General features: G+C 43.9%; 1 protein-coding gene across 1 annotated transcript in view; it reads left to right on the plus strand.

Annotated features, from left to right (window-relative positions):
* The first annotated feature begins 18,262 nt into the window (after positions 1 to 18,262).
* Positions 18,263 to 24,010, plus strand: part of RNF217 (ring finger protein 217) — a 54,186-nt gene continuing 48,438 nt past the window's right edge. The window contains exon 1 of the mRNA XM_040551103.1: positions 18,263 to 18,925. Coding sequence (XP_040407037.1) covers positions 18,263 to 18,925 — 663 coding nt within the window. The remainder of the gene's footprint in view (positions 18,926 to 24,010) is intronic.

Below are 24,010 nucleotides of genomic sequence, written 5' to 3' on the forward strand. Positions count from 1 at the left end.
CTTATCATGACTTTATGAATAATCTGGACTGTCCTCCAAAACTATAATATATGTTCTGATTTTTGTTTCCCACATGTACTTTGTCTTATTCAGACGCAGATTCTTTTCTAAAACTCAGCACTTGGAGGCTGTGCCCAACTTTGAGACTCTAATGCAAACCTGGCATCATGCTTCAGGTGCCTCTGATGCTGGTATCATAAACCACACGTTACAGACCTCTTTTTCTAGTATTTATGATATGTTTGGAATCACAGACATTCTGACTTTAAAACCAGAAAAGACAGAAATTTGAATGCCTTTTTTCATAGTAAACTGACCCTGTGGAATTGTATTATTGCAGATTTTATCACTTTTTCTTTTATGGTTTCAAGAAGCTGTGACATGACTGTTACATCTCTCGGTGTGCACAGACTTATAATCTGCCATGCATAACTGTGAGACCATCTGAATAATCAATATTTAGCATTACTGAAATTCTATGCATAGAAAGGTAACCCTGGACCTGATCTGAGAGAAAGAGATGTGAAACAGTGAAGAAAAGTGAGCTCCTCTGACCCCATCCCTGAACAGGGATTTGGGTGAGAAAGGATGACTTGCTTTCCTGCTGCTAGTATTTTCTCCATTGCCTAAGAGAAAGTCAGGACCAGACCAGATGCCTCCTTTTTAGGTGACTAATGTTAATGAAATTCATCCCCTGGTCATGGCTAAATCAAACTTTTTGAACTGCAAAATTCCCTACATATTATTTTGGTAACCTAGATAAATTTTGGCTCTTATTTTCCTCTCAAAGCAGTACTATGAGATGAGCTATATCCATGAAGGCTTGGCTAAATCAGATGCTATGGCTATTTTCATTTAAAAAATACAGTGGGAGGAGGAACTACACCCAGCTTTTACACAGCTGGTGACTTATTAGATAGCTCACAAATGATGAGGGGGATCCACATCAAAGTGATTCAGTGGGAAACCGAAAAGCAGGCAATCAAAGCTGTCACCCTGACAGAGTGACAACTGTGAGGATAGCTCTGTAAATCTGTGGTTTGGGTGAGGGTAAGTGATCACAGAGGATGATTAAAACAATCAAACACAACACAAGACAGTCAAGGATACAGATCTTTTATTAGTATTATGTCCTGGACATAACAGAGGATGTTGGAGCTGTGGCCTGCCTTTCTATGTCATGGTGAATGAATGCCTTCATTCCTCTTTGTCTGCATTCCTTGGCTTGCAAAATGATGTTCCCTATTCTTTATTTTTATGAAGTCCCAGTCATAAAGCCCCAATGTAAACTGTGTACGAAAAATATTTGCAGAAAAATTTAAGCAGCCTCACGGTATTCAAAAACTGAGCTGAAATCTCTTGGAGACAGTCTCCTGGCACTTCATCTGTGTGATCCCTAGCAGATACAAGCAAGATAAGTGAAACATGATCTCCTGTATTACACCAGCTGACAGAGCTGCAGAAAACAAGCAAGCTTTCAGGCACAGAAGCCCTTCTTCCTGCCTCAGAAAGAAGCCCCTGATTTGAGTGAAGAGGGGCCTGTGTGCCCCAAACAGAGGCTTCTGTCTGAGCCCTGAGGAAGGGCTTGTGTGCCCCAGGCCACGGTGCCTGTGCTCCAGCTTCGCCTGGCAGGCTTTGCTACTGTATCAGTCAGCCTAACAAAAGGTATAATTTCTTCTTCAAAAATTGCATCTATATCCTTAGACTATCACAATTATGATGTTGCCATTTGTATTAAATAACACACTAAATCATTCCACTAACAGGGACTGATTTGTTCTCTGCCAGGGTCACATTCTGTCTTTCATTGAATGTAACCCTGTCATCCCCTATTGTCTGTGTCTGCATGAAATAGATGCCAGTGGAGCATCACGGGACAGTAAAAGTTTCCTTCTGGAAACACCTATATTCAGTGATTGTGCAGGGTTTGCTTTCCTCCCTTCTCCAAATAGCAGCTGCTGAAAAATTTAAATGTCTGTTTAACCTTCGGCATTTTCATGCAATTTTTGCATTAAGGACAGCAGGAAAGGAAGGCAGGAAGAAAGGAATGAACACTAAGCACCATGCTATCCTGATTCATGGTTTATTCTGTATAATGCTTGCTGTGTAACAGTCCATCTAGCCCATTATGCTCCTGCCAGAAGCAGTCATAAACGATTGCTCAGGGAAGAGTAAGAACAGGAAAAGTATGTGCAATGCATGCCCCTAATACTCTTCCAGCCTTCAATTATTTCTAGCTCAGGACCTTTCAGCACTAGATATAGCTTATATGCATTTATTATCTCCTCAATAAATGTGTTGCAGCTTCCCTTTTAATGTCTACTCTTTATTTTGGTGAGGAATTAGACCCACACCTCACAATGGAAAGAACCACTTCCTTTCTCTATGTGTACGTACACTGAATTTCATCTGCCATTTTGCCTCCAGGTGATTCGGTCTTGAGAAGACTTTCTGCATCCCACAATTAGCCTCACATCCTTAATCAACTTAGGGCCATCCACAATCTGTCTTTGCCAGTGAATAAACCATCGTTGTCTAATATGTTGAACAGTACAGGTCCCTGAATGTTCATGAACTTCTTTGGTAAAGTCCTCTTGCCTCCAAGGACTGACCATTTCTTCCAATTCCTTTTCCTATTCTTAAACAAACACCCCCCATCTCCCCACCCCTCTTCTATGGTAGCTACGTAGTTACTGTATTTTAGATGTTTGGTCTGCTGCTAAACCAGAATTTATATGGCAGTTAAGGTAGAAGATGACAAAGAGTATGCAAGCAGCTATGCAAGTACAGGAGCTAGGTGAGATGACAAGGTTTGTTATTGCTTAGTTTGTCTCTCCCACTGTTTTCAAGGACAACTTCTGCAAGTTCCTACTGCATCTAGCCACCTGGAGCCATAAAGAGCTTTCTAGCTAGATAATCATGGGGAAGGGGGAGGGGGAGTAAAAAAATTAAAAAAATGAAGGCTGCTAAGCCTCCACCTTCTGAGGTGGTCAGCACATCCAATAAGAGGCCTATGGATTGGCAGAAGCCCAAGTCCACCAAAGGACACACAAAGCACCACAGCCTGGCATGGGTCTGCACCTCAGCACTGCTGCCACTCACGCATGTGCTGAGCCTCTTTGTATGCTCTGCACAACAGAAGAGATTCCCACTTTTCTCCCATGAGCAGCTGCACGAGAAAATCTGTGAGGAGGAGTCCCCCTCATCAGGGTAGAGCCCAGCATGCTCTTCTCAGCAGGGATGGGCTATGGCCAGAGCCAGAACGTGCATTCTCCACACCATTGCAGCAGAGACTTGCCTAGGTAGTGCAATTACAATGGCAGTGCTTCCCCACTGGTTGCCCCAGATGTACAGCATCTCCCCTCCCTTCTCTGTCCTGAGCCCTTCTCCATTACTAGTGACTAGCAGCTGAGCAAAACCTTCCTGGCAGCCTGCTTCAGTGGAGCTGGAAAAGCTCTAGACCATACTGTCATACCTTGCTGGCTGGCATCCCACAAGTGCGTACGTCTGACTCCAATTTTGTTCCAGGGCAGCTCCCTGTTTTCCTTTCCTTCCCACCCCCAGTCCAAAAGAAAATGGAAATCATTGGAGCTTATTCTAGCCTTAAAGAGACACCAGCTCTGCTCATACCAGACATACAAATAGTCAGAGACAAGGCTAACATCCATGCTTTGTATCTGGGTACAGAATATTACTTGTTTTACCTACTACACTGCTACACTCCACTGCCATCAGTGGCAAGTGCCACTATCCCATACTTTGTCTTTCTCATTCTCACTACCCTTATCTTCCTCAGCTGGCCTTTGGCAAGCATCCTAGTCCCTGTGAAGTCTTCTGAGTGTAACCTTTCTGCTGGCATTCCCGATAGTGTGGGAGCTCTCTCAGGAAATTGGTCTTGCTCTGGGGAGCAAGGACAGAGAAGAAGTAGATAATATAGGAAATTTCTGGAGGCAGGTTTTGGACCAGCCTTTCTTTTTTTTGGCTTTTTATGCACTTCTGAAACAGGGAGCAGAGCTCTAGCCCTGGGATGTCTCAGGGACTGCCTCCCCCTAAATGGTCTGTGTAACAAAGGATTTAGGTTATATGCTGGGCAAGAGGAGAAGACCACATGGGTCCTTCAGGAGGGGGGACACAACCTGGCTTCCCTGGCAGACCCTGTGGTGTTGTTGGTGGCAGCCCTGACCAGCAGGAGTGGAGGCCTAGGACTCCCTGGAGTTGAGCAAGGCCAGAGAGGGAGGCTTCTTCAGAGGGCCAGACCTGGAAAGGTTTCTGTGGGCATTGCCCGTTCTTTGCTAAATGTAAGGTCTACTCTATTTTCTTGTTAAATGACCTCCTTTGGGCTACACAAACAGGCTTTTCTAAAAAGTACTGTGCTCCTGCACTGCCCTAGGGCACACAGCCTGCAAGGAGGCTCTTCTATGTGTTGTGGGGACATTTTCTTCACCTCAGCCTCTGTGGGAGAAAAGAACAAAGTTATTTTGGGAACTGAATAGCAACAGCAGAGGTTTTTTGCCAGAAATAGTGTGCAGCATTCGTCTCCTGACCTGCAAGCCTAAGGAGAGGGCTTGAGCTTGCAACCCAGCCATCCCACAGTCAAAGCATGTTTAAACCCAAGGGAAGTGTTCAGGGCTGTCTTTCTGGCACTGATCAGCTCTGGGTGGGTCCCTCTGGCAATAACAGAAGGATCCTGCAGGTCTCTGACTCCCGGGCTTTCAAGGAGGCAGCCACATTTACAAAGCAAGAACTCACCACATGAAAGTACAGACAGGTCCTGAGGAAAACTCATGAAGAACGAGCTCCCGGGGATGCCAGACACCTTCTGGCAGTGATAAGGAAAGGAGAGTACCAGCAGAGGAGCAGAGACATTTCTGTAGTGGCACATCCAGTTACAGACTGACCGTGGTGCAGACTAGTGTTTCTCTGTACTAATAGGACCTTTGTGAACCAGGGTGAGAGGGATGTCTCTTAGGAACAATAGCACTGTGAGTCCAGCAAGACATTTAATGCGGCATAAAGACTGTGCCTGAATAGACATGGAACATGCACAACGATATTTACATACTCTCATTAACAATTTGGGATTCATTCAGAGAAATTACATGCAAAGGCTTGACAAAAGTTTGAGTTGCAAAACCATTTTATTTTGTTCTTAAAAACAAAACAAAACAGAAAACAACACTGAGCAAAACTATCTTGGGAAATGGACTTAGTGTCAGATTGATCTCTATATGATTCTGCTGCAAAGTTAAACATGGAATAACTCTTGCTCTTGGACTCTTTTAGTGACTTAAGATAAGTTATAGCGATATTTTGTGGGCTTTGGTGGTGGTAGTTTGATGGTGTTTTTTTTTTTTTTCAATATTTAGGCAATTTAACAATTAAGTATTGATAACGTTATGTTTTTAGCTTCCAGATGAAAGAAAGCAAATTAGGACCTTTCTACCTAATAGCAAAGAAAAATAAAATTGAGCTATGTTATTTCCTTCTACGGCTTTAGTGATGAATTAAAAGACAGATAGCTGAAACCAGGATAACAGGTTATTTGGTAAATTAAAGATTATGTAAACCTGAGTGTTTGATGAGTAGCTATAAAGAAATTATTTCTTTATCACTCCACGTTGAAGTAGATAAAATCTATTTATCTTTATCCTTGGCTATGTATGACTCTCCATCTTGACCATATAGTCAACACATACTCAGGTATCTTCAGTACAGACTCAATTATTCTTGCTTGGTAGCTCAAGGACACCTACCTATCACCACACATGAATGTCGGTACTACTACTGAATTTCACAGGGAATGGAAAAGAGAAAAAAAATCAAACCGCTCACTGTTATGTCTTTTCCAAATAATTTTGCGAGAGGCCTAGTCTCCTTCAGGTTCCACATTTTCTGTCGCTAAATAAAACAGAGAAATGCCAAACATTTTGAAGTTTCAGTCACTAGGGACCCCCAGTGACGTTAATGCTCCTGGAATGTCATTTGGCCAGTTGTACAGAATGGGTTGGGTTTTTTGTCCTTGTATGCAGCTACCCCTTTAAATAAAATAGTAAACAATAGTCATCATTGTGATTCTTTAAAAAAAATCTGCTAAAAAGAAATATTAAGGTTTTACACACCTGCATGTTTCTGAGGGTGTTTGAGGGCTGAACAGAAGAAACGGAAAATGCCATATAAAGCAGAAAACACAACAGGGCCAAGGGGATGTTAAAGACAAATGCCTGGAAGTTGTCTACCAGATCCCAACTAATACTTCTTTGTAAAATGCATTTCTAGCAGAAAAATAATAATGGAAACCACCCTTTCTGGCCAAATCTGTAGGAAAAAAAAATGGGGAAAAAAAATCATTAGTTTTATCTGCAGCAGGAAAAACAAGGTGCAGTACTTGTTGCCACTGCAACGTGAGCAAGGTGATACAGCGACCGATTTACCAGCGAGGCTCACACACCATCCACTATGGTGCATATAGTATCTGTCCCATTACAAAGTAAAGCAAAGCAGTAGAGCTTCACTCTGCTCCCCATATGGAGGAGCACCTCTCTGCCCCCAGCACCTGTGCAGCTGGAGTCTACCATAAAGGATTGACATAGAGGCTGATCCTACAGATTGGGGTAATGTGGAAGAATTGTGACAGCCTCCAGTTAAGAGAAACATTCAAGCAAATTTACAGCTGAAGAAGATGTCAAAGTTCCATCAAAAGCAAAAAGACTGAAGAACATTTTTAAACCCCATTAGCTTCAATGAGAATTAAATATGTGATTAAAGGTAAGTGCATAATTTTGTGAATAAGAATTATTTAATGACCCGTAAATCTACAGCTGTCTCATCAACATTATCTAAAGTAGGACCAGAAATTATTTCTAGTAATCTGAGGCTAAACTACTTGAAAATTAAATTTTATGATGAGCAAGGGACAATGATTCATATTAGAAATCTACACTTCACTCTCTTTCTGTCAGTCAAAACTGAACCTAAATCTCCTCACAGACACAAGGGTTTTTATTACCACCAATTTTATTACCTTATTTGTAGTTTTTATTTTCTTGTTAAAACTAGATAGAAGTTATCTAATAACTATGTTTGCCTGGATCAAGACTTCATAAAACCCCCTTAAAAATTGATGGTCTCATAAAGTAGCAGTCAAGCATGTTTAAACTGTATTTTTCATAGCTTAACTGTGCAAACCTATAAAAGAAAACCCTCGTAGGTTTAAAACCTCAGCAGCATGCACTCCCACCTCTCATTCCGCTACATATAGGTGCCGTATCCTCCTGTGGTCACATCCACCAGGGCAGGGTCAGCACAGATGCTGCTGTCCCATGGCATGGCAGAACAAGCTGAGGGCCCCCGATGGGGCAGGCGGCCACTCGGGCAGTGCCCAGCGGTGGGCAGCTGCAGAGTCCTGGTCCCATGTCCCAGAGGCATTCAGAGATCACCCAGAATCACAGACCTGATAGTCAAGGTCCTGTATTTATAGGTCCTTTTCATATTGCTGACTTCAAGTCTAATCTTTTCAGGATGTTCCCTATTCCCTACATACTTGTGGAAAATTAACTGTGAGAAGAAGAAAAAAAAAATCTTATAATTTTTGACAACTTGACATTCCATGATTATGGTGGACTTTTTTTTTTTTCCTTTAATATTGTAAGACAGGACTAGAACTGCAGTTTGTCTTTTTTTTTTTCAATTGCCTCCTCATCCACTAAGCTTTATTCACCTTCTGAAATACAGAGATCTATTGATAAAACAACAATTTGAAACAGAAAGTTTAAATTTATTGAGTGTTTCAGAGTTTTTTAATAAAACAACATTTAATATTTCTTGCCTTTCCCCTAATATTCCACTTCTACCTCTTTTTACATTCCACACTCCAATGAGGAGAAGGGAAAAGAGATGCATTATAGAGATCATTAGCTTTTTGGCTCTTCCTAACTTGGAAACAGAAAAGGTTTTGATAATTTTAAGGAGAAAATTTGCTTTTTCTCCTGAAATATTTATCACATTTTACAAGTTTCTATTCCATAGGGTTGTTCACCTTTACACTTCAGAAATTCAAGTCAGTCATTCCCTAGCAGTATCCTTCTAGTAGTTCTTACATTAAACACCAGATGTCAGGTTTTCCACCCAAACATCTTTAAACAGGTTGTAAGCATTTTTGGCATTCAATAAACTCTGGTCTAACTGGAAAGAAGAAAAACACAGGGAAAAAAAAAAAAAAAAAGTAAATAGTGCTTGTACAATCTATTTGGTATAACAAGAGTTCGACCATTAGTTCTTAAAATTTATAAATTACAAACATGCTGGAAATGCCAGTATGGGAATTGGATCTGCCTCTCCATATCCTGAGGCTGGTAAAAGGCAGGATGCAGCAGCATGGTAAATTTATTTAATCACTGGAGGCCTGTTGTGTCCCTTCTGTGTCCTTCTAAAAGACTGTGCAAATGGGAGACACAGACCATAACATATATATAGAATTAAAAGTTTGTGATAAATCATAAAAACTTGCAGTTTAGCTAACCACTGAACTCCCCTTTGGGAGTGAAGAGTTTTTAAAATGGGCTATTGTTCATTGTACCAAAGCAGAACTGATTCTGAGGCATGAAGCGAGTTCTAGACTTAAATGCTCTGAAAGCTTGAAAATATTTAAGGTACAGTGCTGTGCATCAAAACTAATGTAACAATGGAGAAGTGCATTTGTTTTTGATCGTGTGGTCTCTGATCAGATCCAGCTCTAAACATATGATGCCTGGCTGTCAGCTGAAGGAGCAGTTCTCCATTGAAAGAACATACTCCCAGACTGAAAAAGCAGAATGACAGTAATACGCACCGTGCTTTCTTAACAGTGGTTGTGTAGCTTTTACTATCATGAGCATTCAATATAATTGCTTTTTGTTTTTCTTTTCCCCACAAGTTTCTTGTTCATTTTACACAGGGTCCTACCTTTGCTAGAGGTTTCCTTCATAGTCAGCTGATGCTTTTCACAGATGGTTTTGTTTACAGATCTCGGAGCTGGTGAGAAGGGAACTCCACCATGTCGGTATTGACTTGGTAGATGAGGTAAAGCTCTCATACTGAGTTTTCATAGATTGTTTATAATATAATCTGAAAACTATTAACCATAATACTATGTACGCAATAAACTCACTTAAAAATGAAACCTTTTTATGTTTGGTTTTCTCTAGACTATAGACAAAGCTATTTGAATGCTTTACGATTTGAAATTATAATACGCTCCTGTCTGCAGTGAAGGCTTTTTCCCCCGCCCTGGAAGAGAACAGAGTAAAAGAACTTACAGTGTGTCCTTACGAGCTTAATGATGGCCAGTGGAGGAATTTGAGTGCTACAAGCAAAATCTGGAAAGCAAAAAATCCATAGCAGGCAACAACATAATCACTTTATATATGGCAAGATAGCTGGAGGCAGAATAATGTCCTGGAAACCTCCACTTTCAGAAATGGAGGAGGAAAACTCAGAAACAAAGAGATCTGTTCTGATAAAGTCCCAGAAGTGGTGATTCAGGAAGTAAACCTGTTAAGGAGCGGAGGCAGGAGCTCCAAAAAAGAGTGGCAGAGCAGGCAACCTACTTGTTTTCCTCCCATATCCTCTGCAACAGGATTTCCTTGTCACAACGTGTGGAGCCATGTAAATATGCCCCCTTTGGCTACGTGACAGGAATCATTTCCTCCACAGTGCTTGTAGGAAAGGAAGGCAAAAAAAAAAAAAAAAATAAAGAAGAGAGAGAGGTCAGGATCTTGGGGATTTGTATTAGCAGATAGCACTTAGTCAGGAAAGGGATAAAGATTACAGGGGAAATGGTGCTATTGCTCTGTTATCCTTTTCTGTCACACATACTTTTTATATTAATCATAAGAAATATGTGGAAAAAAATAATCTTATCTATTCTTCACATTCAATTTCTAATTGGTGCTTAATGAAGGGAATAAAGATTTTTAAATGTACCTAGAACAACCTCAGGAGCTGAAATCTTTTTAGCATCTTCAGGTATGAAAGTAAAAACATTTTTGCCCAAGTTTCCAAATATTTCTATATGTATGTACATTCCCCCCATAAAAGAAACATGGTAAAAGAGGCACTATACATCACAACAAGTTTAGTGTCATAATCTTAGCTGTGTTCTCTCTGCTTCAAGGATTCCAACACTGAATAATAGCTTAGATTAATAGTCTAGCTTTGGCATTACTGCACATTGTATCATACAACCAAGGAGAGTTCAGGTGGTATGACTATGTGCCTATGTCACCTTTTCAGTCTCTGTACTGAAAGTTCATCCATTTTCAGCAGCCTAAGAAATGTGGCAGCAAGGCATCAGCTGTACTGCAACCCTGTAAGTCCTGTAGCCCCATATGAATGCAGTTTTGCCAGTTTACAGGCTTAATTTGGTGTGGTTAATTCCCAGATAGGAAAATACTGCTTCAGTATGAAAGAATCCAATATTCACACTAGGAACTGCATCAGTATAACTCCCAGGAAAGAATAATATATATATATATCCTGGAAGAGGCATATAAGCTTCCTTAGTGATCTATCTGCAGAAAGTGCTGTGATTCGTCTTGAAAATATTTTATATTTGTGTTCTGAAGGAACCACAGATAAGTATTTTCACAGCAAAATTGGAAGTACTCAATAAATGCACTTCATTAGTATTGGCAGCCTCAAGAAAGCCTACAGCTGTTTCACATATGTATGGCTGAACCAGTAGCCTTCTCTCATTAGATCTTTTCAGATGTGAAAATTTTGTAGGTGATAAAAACTTTAAAGACAAATCTGATTGCAATGTACAGTTATTGGTTGATCTCCAACAGTTGCTCACTTCTCTTTATTTTTATGGTCAGTCTTATGAGCAGATTGAGTCGCTGCAAGACGGAGGTGAGGTCACACTAAATCAAGCAATCATAAGTAGTCAGACATCTCCTGATCTGATAGTTACTGTAATTATATTTACTTTTTTTTTTTTTTTTTTAATAAAATTTCTCTCTGTTAATGAAAAAGGCAAACTTTGGACTGGAGACTGAAGCATATGTTGGTGAGAATTTTCTCCATGAGTCTGATCCAAGTTTGTCTGAGGTTTAAAGTTATAACAATGCTTCTTACCCTGGTGCTCTGAAACTATGTCAAGTGAGCCTCAGTGCTTGTCCTCATGAACAGAGATTCGTGTAGCAAGAACCTCTCCCAACTGGCAATGCTTGTTGGCTTCCCAGCAGACAGGCACATGAGTGATTTCTTGGGAAAGCTGCTGTGACAGGTTGGCATTTTTGAGATGTTTTGATGTTGCTGATAAGTAGTACCAGATCCACCAAACAAACTGCAGGGCTTTCACCGCAACCTGGGCTTGCCAGCAGATTCAGATTCCACTGAGGGCCTCAGAGCTTTGCTTTCTGCCCAGACAGTATCTTCAAGTGTTACATTTTTTCCCCATTTATGCTTTGCTAGGATAAGAGGTTTATTGATGACCTTTCATTACCCCAGGGATCGTTTCAACATCTCCTGCTCTTTTCTTTTTATAACTCCATCCAGGACTTATTGTGCAAACCAAGCAACTAACCTTGTCGTTAGGGTAAGACATATTAATGTTGCTCCTAAAATGGCTACTAAAAAAACAATTTCTGTAGGGAGAATGCAAACCATTTCTCACCTACATTTATCAAATTCCTGGCCGAACTTTTTTATTTTGTAAAAACAGCTTTCTATTGCAGCCTGTAGATTGCCCTAGCTGTCCTGCACTTTTTAATATTATTACTTTTTTGCCTGTTCTAAAACAATACATTCGATAAGAAGATTGGAGAATGCTTTTATGAACAGTTCTTTCAAGGTCGCTGAGTACTACACACACAAAGACACGTGATGTTGTGCGCAGACATTATTGGCTTGTATACAAGCATATGGCTGTTTTCAGCGGTATACAGTAATTCCTAAGGCAAAATGCATGACATTTATCAACACTTTTTTTTTTTCAATGTGTGCAATGAAGTCTTTAAGAATCAACCTTCAGCTTAACTACAGTGGGGGACAAAGAATGTCCCATACAAAGAAAATAAGGAAAGGAAAGGAAAGGAAAGGAAAGGAAAGGAAAGGAAAGGAAAGGAAAGGAAAGGAAAGGAAAGGAAAGGAAAGGAAAGGAAAGGAAAGGAAAGGAAAAGGAAAGGAAAGGAAAGGAAAAGGAAAGGAAAGGAAAGGAAAGGAAAGGAAAGGAAAGGAAAGGAAAGGAAAGGAAAGGAAAGGAAAGGAAAGGAAAGGAAAAGGAAAGGAAAAGGAAAGGAAAAGGAAAGGAAAAGGAAAGGAAAAGGAAAGGAAAGGAAAAGGAAAGGAAAAGGAAAGGAAAAGGAAAGGAAAGGAGTGGAAAGGAGTGGAAAGGAGTGGAAAGGAGTGGAAGAAAGGAGTGGAAAGGAAAGGAGTGGAAAGGAGTGGAAAAAGGAGTGGAAAGGAGTGGAAAGGAGTGGAAAGGAAAGGAAAAGGAAAAGGAAAAGGAAAAGGAAAAGGAAAAGGAAAGGAAAGGAAAGGAAAGGAAAGGAAAGGAAAGGAAGGAAAGGAAAGGAAAGAGGAAAGGAAAGGAAGGGAAAGGAAAGGAAAGGAAAGGAAAGGAAAGGAAAGGAAAGGAAAGGGAGGGAAGGGAAGGGAAGGGGAAGGGAAAGGGAAAGGGAAAGGGAAAGGGAAGGGAAGGGAAAGGGAAGGGAAGGGAAGGGAAGGGAAGGGAAGGGAAGGGAAGGGAAGGGAAGGGAAGGGAAGGGAAGGGTAAAGGGAAGGGAAGGAAGGGAAGGGAAGGGAAGGGAAGGGAAGGGGAAGAAGGGAAGGGAAGGGAGGGAAGGGAAGGGAAGGGAAGGGAAGAAGGGAAGGGAAGAAGGGAAGGGAAGGGAAGGGAAGGGAAGGGAAGGGAAGGGAAGGAAAAGAGCGGAAAGGAAAGGAGCGTAAAGGAAAGGAGCGTAAAGGAAAGGAAAGGAGCGTAAAGGAAAGGAAAGGAGAGTAAAGTAAAGGAAAGGAAAGGAAAGTAAAGGAAAGTAAAGGAAAGGAAAGGAAAGGAAAGGAAATTAAAGTAAAGGAAAGGAAAGGAAAGGAAAGGAGTGGAAAGGAGAGGAAAGGAAAGGAAAGGAAAGGAGCGGAAAGGAAAGGAAATTATCTTTCAATGAATTCACTTAATGGATTCTCTGTTGGTTGCTGTGTCTTTGCAGCCGTTCTGAAAGGACAGGCCACCTGACACCGTGTACGTGTTGCCTCACATACTGGATGTGTACTGCAGCAAGTAAGCTGTTAAGTTTTGGTCAAGGCAATGAGCTACCTGTTCTGACTTTTGATGCTTCTCATTTCCCACTGCAGTTCACCATAGGCAAACTATCTATAGAATAATCAATACCACATATAGAGTAATCAATAGACCACTGCTTTAATTTTGCAGGATCGCAATTCAGCCACCTTTTTTTCCATCCATCTGTGAAGATTTTCTGAGTGTGGCACCTCTGCAGTGAAGCTAGACTTTACAGGCTGAAAAACACAGGAGATGGTCCTACTCACCTTGTAAATTAGCGTCAAAGCCTTAAAAATGAGACTTTATTTTGACAAGTGATGATATAAAAAAGGTATCATCTTACTCTGCAGAAAGACTTATGGAGAGTAAGCAGACATTAATTTTCATGGCAATAATAAAAATAAGTCTGTGGAAAGGAAGTGCAGCATTTTGCTCCTGCTAGTGAACTAGATTTTATTTTGCCTTTTCTTTCCTTGGTAGAATTGTTACATGTGTCCTACTAAATATTTTCTCTGGTATACTTGGAAAAATTCAACTGGAAATCTGCACATATAAATCTTATCTGACCGGGGGAAAATGCTTAATTCCTGTGTTCTTACACAAAGAGAGCACGCTGTTGGAGGTACCACAGCAATACCTACAGCCTGCACCGCAGACCAGGGATGTACTGGCCCAAGCGGTGCCTCAGCTGCACGCACTCTCTGTCACACACAGCTGACAGTCTAAATAACTGAGACAGGCAAAGGGTAAAAGGGGAAACAGAGATAGAAGAGTATCTTGTCCAAGGCCACGGGGCCAGCCGGTCACCCAGCTGCGATTAGAGAGGAGGCCCCGGCTCACACTGCAGCGTGCACCCAGCAGCTCCAGCTGTGCCGGCCGTGCTCTGCGGAGGTGATAAGTCCCAGGCGAGTCACGGAGCACATAATGGGAGCCTCTGCTGATAACGGCGGGCTTTGCTGAATTACAGACAAGCACAAGGAAGTCTTCAAAGTCGCTGTGGAATTTGGCTTTTGGAAGCGGAGCAGCATAATTTAAAAGAGCTGCTTTGAATAGCTCGGTGTGTGCCCACTGCCTGATCAGGTTAATTACTTAATTCGATTACTGTCTGAAATCCTTTTAAATTATTAACATTGGGGAAAAAAAATCAAGTACAAATGATAAAAGCATAATTTGATAATCATGTAATAAGGGTAGACAATTGTTTTAACAAATGTTCAACTTCTTTTCAGGCCTGAAGCTAAGAGTGAAAAGATAGCAATTTGCACATCAGAGAATTACTCGTGGTATTTTTGAAAATGTACTTGCTAAGTATTTAACAAAACATTCTATTTGTGTGTTGTTCTGCATTGTTAATTAAAACAATAATACCTATGAAATGTATTTGCCCTTCAACACAGTTTACTGTGCTGTTGTCAGGTAATTCTGTGGAGAGCTATTGCTTCAAAAATAACTTCAAAGGCATATTAATAAAAATAATGCAGTAATGAAGGTTTCTTTCCTTGGGAGAGCCTAAAAATGCTGATGCAGTTTGGAATGTTCTCATGCCTGTATTGCTGCTGACGGTGGTAAATAACTTCAGCTTCCTCAGAAAGGCTGCATCACATCCAGGTTGTGCACCAAGGTATTTCTTTCCAGATAAATGTTGATAAATAATACGGGCGTTGTCTGCTGTTTGGATTGTTAAGAAGAAAATCAGTGATTGTTGAATACATGGACTGTAGCTTGACGTAGACATGACTCTGGGACTAAGAGTGAGACCACCTGGGGAAGCAGTCTGTGCTCATGAGACTCCTAGTGCAACCTCTCAGCTTTAACCTCAAGAACCTGGAAATACATCCTGCTGCTCCACAAAAATTTTGCTAAGTGCCTTGCTTCACTTGAATGGTTCTTTGCATTTGGAGAAGATAAAAGTGATCCCCAAGTGATGAACCCGGATGACATCGGGGATGATAATATGGCAAGAAAGTAGAGGAGGAATAAAAGATCTGGGTGAGAAGGAGGAAGTAGTTTTCAACAGCTGCTGATGAGTCTCAGTGTGAAATTGGATTCAGCAAGATCAAGAACAGAAACCCGGTAATGAGTCTTCTACAGAGCTTTAGGCTAAACACAGAGCTTTGTGGTATTTTTAGGAAGAGAAACGTGATAGGAAAGATATTAAAAAACAGTGCTGCAGACAGAGAACTAGGAAGAAAACAATGTCACTGGTTAAAAAGAGGATTTTGAAGATGTATGCAGAAAACATCATTCCAAAACAAGAGAAGGCCTAAGGAGGATGAATAGAGGTTTTAAGTGCCCTGTAAAAGATGGCAAAAAGATTTGTTTGAAAAGATCTATAAATTTCAGAAAAGCATTTCACCTCTCTTGCCCGGATGACGATAGTAAACAGATTTGAGGTAAGCAGACATGAGGTCCAAAAGGTGTGATTCATTTGGGCAATGCTTTCCCTGCTTGAAGAAGCTTCAGCATATCAGCATGTTTGTTTGATAATTCCAGTGATGTGACAATGACTATATTCTCCTCCTAAAGGTTTCTAATGAATGTATATGCAAGGGGTATTTATTGGAATTTCTGGCGATAATTTCAAGACACATAGTTATATTTTGAAGGTTGTTTCCATAGTGCTTGACAAAAATAATGGCACAGGCTGTTTTCTAAATACATTCTGCAACAATGAAACCAGGTACACAGTTATTCTTCCTGATTTAATTAGGATATTCATAAGAAATGATTCTAGTGCATGTATTTTTCTAACCTATACCTTCTGTAGAACATCCATGACTCTTTCACCTCAGAAGATGAACAGAAGCCCAAGAAGATAAATCTGTATTTTCCTTCTAGCTGCAGAAAAATATTTCATAACTATTAAAGTCAAGTACTGTCAAGGACACTTTCTTTCACGTACTACAATTCAGATGCTAGGATTTTTCTAGGTGAGTTATATGACTACATCTTCTTCACCACTTAATAAATTGGGCCTATGTAACCCATCCAAACTCAGAACAGTAGGTGAAGGACAGTCTTAAGGAGTTCTGTTCTCACCAGGAGGTCCCAGAAAACTTTTGCCATTACAGCTGTGCTGTTGATACAAGCTTTTGTCTCAGAAGGTTATAGACTTTTTTTTTTTTTTTTTTGGTGAAAACCATCAAGCTGGCAAACTGTTTCATAGAAATAGTTTCATATTTCATAGAAAACAGGACCATGTCCAGAGTGTAAGTGGCTTGTACTGGATGTATTAAGGAGAACCCAAGACAATATAGTAAATGTGGAGTGTACAGAATAATGAGAACTACAAGTGTTGAGGGGCAAACATGAGAGCTTGAATTTTTATTTATTTTTCAAAATAAATATCAGCATTTAAAAATATTTCCTGCAATACCCAGAATGCATTTGCAATGGCAGGCAAAATGTTACCTGTTATATATATATTAAAAAATAAAAAAAAGATAAAAAATTCAAAAAAAAAAAAAGTCTGTAAGTTCTACACCCAGTGACTCAGTACCACACTGCCTGTTACTTACATGGGAATACTACCCTTCAGATTTCATTAGAGGTCATCAGCATAAGCCCAGAAGGATGAACGTTAATTACTCATCCTAAAAACATTAATTATTTTTAGTAGAAGTAATTTCCACAAAGACTCGAGAACTGAAGTCTTGGGAAATTGAGCCCTCCTTTTTCATATATATGTGTATACACACACAGCGCTGGTACAGACAGCTCAGCCTGCTCTAGCCCTGCTGTACTGCTGAAACTCTCCAAGTTGCTACGTTCTCTATAGAACTGCCTCGTGACTGTGTGCAGTAATCAGCTCTGCAGCTTCTTATACGCTGCACAGACCGGTACTTTCTTTCAGTGAAGTTTTATGCAAGGTTTTGCTCTTTGATATAAGGAAAGAAAGGAGGGGAGGAAGGGAAAGAAGTAACTGAGGAAAAATAAGGAAGGAAGCCAGATAATACTATGCAAAATTTTACAGATTGGGAAAAGTTGACTTCACTGATGTGATAGCCACAACTTCTTTGCTTCTCTATAACTGCAAGTGCCTGCCCTGGATTTCAGCTGCAGAATTTGAAAATCAGGTATGAGTAAAAGGACAGCCAGCAAGCATAGCTGTTCACACCAAACCCACTGCCAGGCTTAACAAAAGAAAACCCAACTTTGCCACATTTGCAAGGACTAGATGATCTGGGCTCTGTTGGAGGGCGGTGGGCAGAGCTCCTCAAAACGGAGGCGCCCTCGTGCCCTGCCAGCCGCCGGTGGTACTTGGGTTGCGGAGCTCAGAGGTGGGGCTCCCTGCTGAGGTAGGGCTTGGCTGTGTGCCACGGGGAGAAAAGCAATCTCTCAAGGAACTAGGCTCAGTTCCACGCAACTGTGTTCAAACACGATAGAGCTCTCATAAACCAAACAGCTTGGCGAGAAAAGGCTTTATGAAGGACGCAAAGCTGCCCCCTGGATTGACAACACCTGGGCGACAGCCGGCCCCAAGCAGCCGGTGTGGGGACGGAGCCTTCTGCCCCAAGAGGTGGCTGCTTCTTCGCCCAGCTGGCGGAGCCCTGAGCAGCGTGGCCACCAGCCCCCTCCTCCTTCTCCTCCTCGTCCCGCTGCCGGAGCAGCCTCCCCCGGTGTTTACGGCTCAATGGAGGGCCGGGCCGGCGAGGGCGCGTCAGAGCGGGGCGGGGACGCGGGGCGGGGGCGGGCCGGGGTCGGCGGGGCCGGGCCGGGCTGGGCGCGGTGGGTGCGCGCTGCCCCGCGGCTCCGGGGCGGCTGCCCGCCTGCGCCCCGCGGCATGGGGCTCGGGCTGCGGCCGAGCCCGCGGGGGCGGCGCTGAGCGAAGCGGGCGGCCCCCGCCGCTCCCTCCGCAGCCCCGGGGGGAAGAGGCCGGGCGGCGGCGGCGGCCGGTGCCCGCGGGCGGCCGGGGCTCGTAGCGGCGGGGGCTCGGGACCCGGAAGCAGAAGCGGCGCCGGGAGGCGGCTGGATGGGAAGGAGCGGCGGCGGCGGCGGGCGGCGATGGGGGAGCAGCAGAGCTCGCTGAGCGCCCCGCCGACACCGGCCGCCGCCGCCGCCGCGCCGCCGAGCCCGGCCGGGAGCCCGCGGGAGCCCGGCGCGGACGAGCCGCCGCTGCGGGAGGCGGCGGGGCCGGGACAGAGCGGGGAGCCGCCGCCCGAGCGGCGAGGGGCCGGCGGGGACGAAGACGAGGAGGAGCAGGCGGCGGCCGGGCCGGAGCAGCCGGCGGCCCCGGCGGAGGAGGGGCCGGGGCCGGAGGGGGGCAGCGGCCGCCGCCGCCCCCCTCGGCGGCACGTGTACTGCACCGTGTACTGCGTGGAGAACGACCGGCCCGCCGCCCGCCGCGCATCGCCGCCCTCCCCCGGGGGCGGTGGTGGCGTCGGGCGGGCCCCGGCCCCGGTGACGGCCCCGCTCCCGGCTCCGCTCCCGGCCCCGTCGCGGCGCGGGGTGGCGGCGGGCGGCGACCCGCTGGCGGCGGGCGGCAGCGTGGAGGTGGTGGACTTGTACCTGCTGCCCGAGCCCTTCTCCGGGCTGATCGCGGGGGACTTCGGGCCGCTGCTGGTGCTGAGCTGCCGCGTGTGCCTGGAGGAGAAGCCCGTCAAGCCGCTGTCCTGCTGCAAGAAGGCGGTGTGCGAGGAGTGCCTCAAGCGGTACCTCAGCTCCCAGGTACGGCCCCTGCCCCGGGGGATCGGGGGTACGGCGGCGGGCAGGGACCCCGGGGGAAGAAGGGCTTTTCCGTGCCGGGCAGGCAGCTGCTTGCTTGCAGGCTGCTGCTTCACCGCCGGTTTGCCAGCCGGAGTGCTGTTTCAAACCGAAATCAGCAGCTTGAAAGCCAGCCTCTGGCCTCGCTAGTGTTTCTAGGAGCTGGTTTAGCATCACAAAACACTCGGGCATTGTTTCCGCCACCAGCGTAGGCGTGCCCTAAACCCGGAGAGCAACGGGAGATGTCGGGCGTGTGGGAAAAAACAAACCAAACCGAGCCGTGTGCCATACGCCTTCTCGTACGAGCTCAGGAGGAGCATTTGCGACGTGCAGAGTGGACGTGCTGGGTGGCTGGTAGGATGTATTTTTACACCTGCTGGCCCCGGGAGCCGTGCCGGGGTGGTCCGAGCTCCAGCTGGACGGCGTGCCTTGGAGCTGGATCGCCAGCTCCAGCTCCATCGAGCACTATAAATAGATGGAGGGCTCCTCTGAGCAGCGGACATCGCACGGCTTGGGACGTGCACGTGTCTGTCTGGGCACTGGCAAGCTTGCTCGGCACTGGGTAATGCTGGTGGCGTTTGTCCTAGCTAACACGAAACTCACTGAGGTGTTCATGGAACACATTCATAGTGTTTAGATAGCTCGTAAGGGCCTTACGTGGGAACTGATGGGTTGAGAGGAGCTGGGAGATGTGCTTTTGTACATCTCCTGTAACGCTGAAATTCAGGAACGCTTAGCAAGACTTACGCACAAAGCTCTGCATGCTTTAGTTTGGTTTGTAGTCAAGTGATGAGCTGAAAACTTGGAAAGTTTTTAGAGTACGTTGCCAATACATGTTTGTGCCTCCTTGGTATTTGCCACCAAGGTCATGTGCCAGGATATTGTCTCACTTTGGAGATTGCAAAGTGGTGTGGCGTGAAGGTATTCATTTCCAGCTTCTGTAGCTGCACACAGCCTGCTCTACGTGTTGATATGATGAGGTGTGGTAGTCTTTTCCTTAATAAAACAGGTAGTAACATATTTTGGGAAATGGCCAGGCAGGGTCTTCAGGCATCGCCCTCAAGAGACTTCCCTGTCTGTGGAAGTATTCACAGTTGCGTTAGATGGGGCTTCGAGCAATCTGGTCTAGTGCAAGATGTCCCTGCCCATGGCAGGGGGGCTGGACTAGATGGTCTTTAAGGGTTCCTTCCAACCCAAAGCGTTCTGTGATCAAATCTGAATGTCTACAGTGTAGGCATAAACACTGAATACATTTGGCTAGGCCCTTCTTTTGATCAGTGAAAAAGAGATGTTTTTAGAGTGTAACTTGTCTAAAATAATTGAAATACCCATAAACCTGCATGTTTTGTCCCAGTTGTTTTCTTTGAGCAGGAAGGGATGTAGGATCTCACCAGGCCTGGGAAGAAGGTGTACCAGAGCAAGATTCAGCCTCAAACCCAAAATAGTGTTGATTCTGAGCTAAAGCGATAGAGAGGATCACTTACAATGACCCGACTGATCTATGTGATCTGGTAGCTAAAGCTGTGCCTAAGGACTAAGGTATAGCCTGGGTTTGGCTGGGCTCTTTGAAGATGATCCCGTGGCTTGATGGCTGGAACAGCTACTGGGCTTGGGAGCCAGGTAAATACCCCGTGAGGTGGATTTAGCATTGGCCAGCTGCTTTATGTACGTACAGGGATGCTCTCTTCAAGGAAGCCGCTGCTATTGCTGAGCACTCTGCAAAATTTATCCCAGAAGCTATTAAAAGGTCTATATGGCAGATAGCCATATTGATACACATAAAAGATGGAGCAGGGATACAAATGCAGAGAAAGAGAAGTCTGCAGCAAGGCAGCTGATCTTGAGATGGAGATTCATGGAGTGGTTTTGTGGACACACAGACTTTATTACACATGCTATATTCTGACCAGATAGAATTTTAGTTGCTTGATGTATTTGTTTGGGGAAAAGGGAAACCAAACACCCTCAAATATCCACGTATTTTTACTGTATCTCCCTTTTTTTGAGAAGAACAAGTGTTATTTCTTTGAGAAGAACAAGAAGTGATATATCTTTCCTTCATGCTGTAGAAGGATCCTGTGACCTGCCAGCAGGCCGAGGGAGGTGATTTTCCCCCTCTGCTCTGCTCAAGTGAGACCCTACCTGGGGTACTGTATTCAGCTCTGGGGCCACCAGCACAAGAAGTACATGGACATATTAGAGGAAGTCCAGAGAAGGGCTGTGAAGGTGATCAATGGGCTGGGGCTTATTCAGCCTGGAGAAGAGAAGGCTCTGGGGAGACCTCATAGCAGCCTTCCTGTGTCTAAAGGGGGCCTACAAGAAAGCTGGGGAGGGACTCTTTGTCAGGGGGTATAGTGGCAGGACAAGGAGAAATGGCTTTAAACTAAAAGAAGGTAGGTTTAGATTAGATAGAAGGAAGAAATTCATTACTCTGAGTGTGGTGAGGCACTGGCACAGGTTGCCCAGAGAAGCTGTGGATGCCCCATCCCTGGAGGTGTTCAAGGCCAGGCTGGATGGGGCTTTGGGCAGCCTGCTCTGGTGGGAGGTGTCCCTGCCCATGGCAGGGGGTTGGAACTGGGTGGTCTTTAAGGTCCCTTCCAACCCAAACCATTCTGTGATTTTATGACTCATCCTGAGGATAGAGGGAAAAGGCCTGTCATATCAGAGGAATTTCTGGGAAGATGAGTGGAAAGACAGTATAGGATAAAAATAAAATCATCTTTGAGACTTAGCACTTCATTTAGTAATTTCCTTCCTAAAAAGAAAACTTAAAAGTTTGAAAAGAGTAAATGCTGGAAAGCTGGTGCTTCTCAAAAATTGTAACATTTTCAATTTGGATGCAGTCAACTTTGTGTAGGAGTGTACCTGAAACTGATGGGAGGAGAGTGGAAGGAGAGAGAAGAAACAGGAATGCGCATTTAGGTCTGGTTTCTGTGTCAGAGAAGTAGCAAGCTGTGCCCTTTGTTTGAGAGGACACTGACTCCAGTCTCTGGAGAAGGAGTGGTCTTTTATGCTGAAAACGTGGTGTATATTGGCAGAAGTGTGACACTTGAAAGAAATTGTCTTTAACGTCTATGTTTGTTTTACCCCTGAAGAAAGCTGGAGTCTTGATGATGGCTTCAGTGTGATTTCTGAAATGATGCTTAATGGAGTAGCCAAGTAAAAACCCTGTTAATGCCCTGTAATGTCTTCTGTGCAGATGTATAACTGCGTCAAAACTTCAGCCTTAGAGCACTTTATAGATCAGAAAATCAACTGCAGCTTTAGGTGTTATTGAAAAGAAGTTTATCTAGATGAAAATGCTTTGACTGCAGAGTTCTCTCCTTGTTTTACGGATGTGGGGGTAAAATGGGGACAGTTGATTTAGGAATGTTGCCTTGGGAAGGTCCTTAGAGGTCAAATCCAGTCTCTCTTATCACTGGCACCTTGCTGCATAATCCCTTTCAAGGATTTAATGCATGGTGTAGAAGCTTATCAGGTGAGCCAGCTCCCAGGCTGATCTGGAGCCTGACTTGTAGTAAGTGGCATAATTTTACCTCAGCCTCAGTTCAGTTATTCTTTCTCTGGGCCTTATACTTGCAGACCACTCAGGGCTTTTTAGGGTCTGAGTAAGACCACTTTATCTAATATTTTACAAAAAATAAAAAAAAGTGAATATCGTTTTGGACCCAGGTAAATTGAGGAAGGCATAGGTATGTGTAGTGGGTTATCATGAATAGGGTTGTAGTTTGGGGTACAATTGTGGGTCCTGCAGATCCCAGTCGAAGTCATGAGAAGACCCACCTCCAGGAGCGGATGCAGGCCAAGCTGTTGTGTTGGTACACTAGCTCACAAGCTCAATTGAGCGAGCGCAAGTGTTGAAGATGGCTGTGCTCTTTGAGGACCGTGGTGCTCGCGGAGACGATCTTACTGGGTGCTGAGGAATGTGCCCGGTTAGGCAGGAGCCAGAAGGGTGAAAGAACTTCTTCAGCTGGTGGCTGTGTGCTTCTACTTGTCCTTGTGCATACAGCCTGTAACCTGGGAAGCAGGGGAAGAACTGGAGCGTTTGATCCTGCAGGTGTAATGTTGCATTCACAATTCCTTCACTTCACATCTTCCTCTACATTTAGCATTGCACCAAACACGGTTTATTCCAGAAGCTGTGTGCACGCACGGATTTGCTAAATGAGTGATTCACTTCCTAACCTCCCTTGGCTGCTTGTAAATCTGAGTCAGAGGGAGTATTTGTGCCTGGTTTTGCTTTTTGTGCGTATGTGTGTCTGGGTGGGGGGTTGTTCAGAAATTTTCTGTGCAAATAAACTAATCGCCATAGGAAGAAATTTCTCGTAAGAAGAGAGGGTGAAACCTACAGTTTAACTGGAGTGTTATATTTAACTTATCCTGCACTGCTAAAGAGGCTAAGGTTTATGTGTTTTCATCTCTCTAATCTGTAGACCTGAGGAGTGCTATTCAGAACAACAATCTCACTCCTCACTTTTCAGTAAATACTGAATAGACCAAAATAACATTTGCTCTTTCTAACATCTACAAAGTATGGTAAGTTCTTTATTAAATACGTGAAGGAATACATATATATATATATATATATATATATATATATAAAATAGTATTTATACTTGTTTTACTTTTCTTATAAAGTCACTGTAAATGTTTTATAGAAACCTTGGTGACTTGACTGCTTGCTCTTCTACCTCTAAATTGGGAAACTTGATAATCCAGTTTTGATCTTATGCTCATTAGCGATGCTTTATTTTGTAGATCTTGTAATTCTCTTGGAGCAGTAATTTCTTATATTAAAGGACTTTGGATGAGTTAATTTAAGCAGCCTACCAATCAGATATTGTGGTGCTTTAATTACAGGAATGCTAATCAGATTAGTGGATGTGGATAAATCGGAAGGGGATGTTGGGGCGGGGAGGGGTTGCAGCTGGCAATGCTCAGTGTCTGGCTGGCTTTGGTGGGACAAGAATCTTACTCTACTCTCCTGAGCATGAAATGCGGGGATTATCCTCCCTCTACCTGGAATCTGTTACTAGTTTTGCTCTGCCT

This window comes from Cygnus olor, chromosome 3 (assembly GCF_009769625.2).
Source record: "Cygnus olor isolate bCygOlo1 chromosome 3, bCygOlo1.pri.v2, whole genome shotgun sequence".
NCBI lineage: Eukaryota > Metazoa > Chordata > Aves > Anseriformes > Anatidae > Cygnus > Cygnus olor.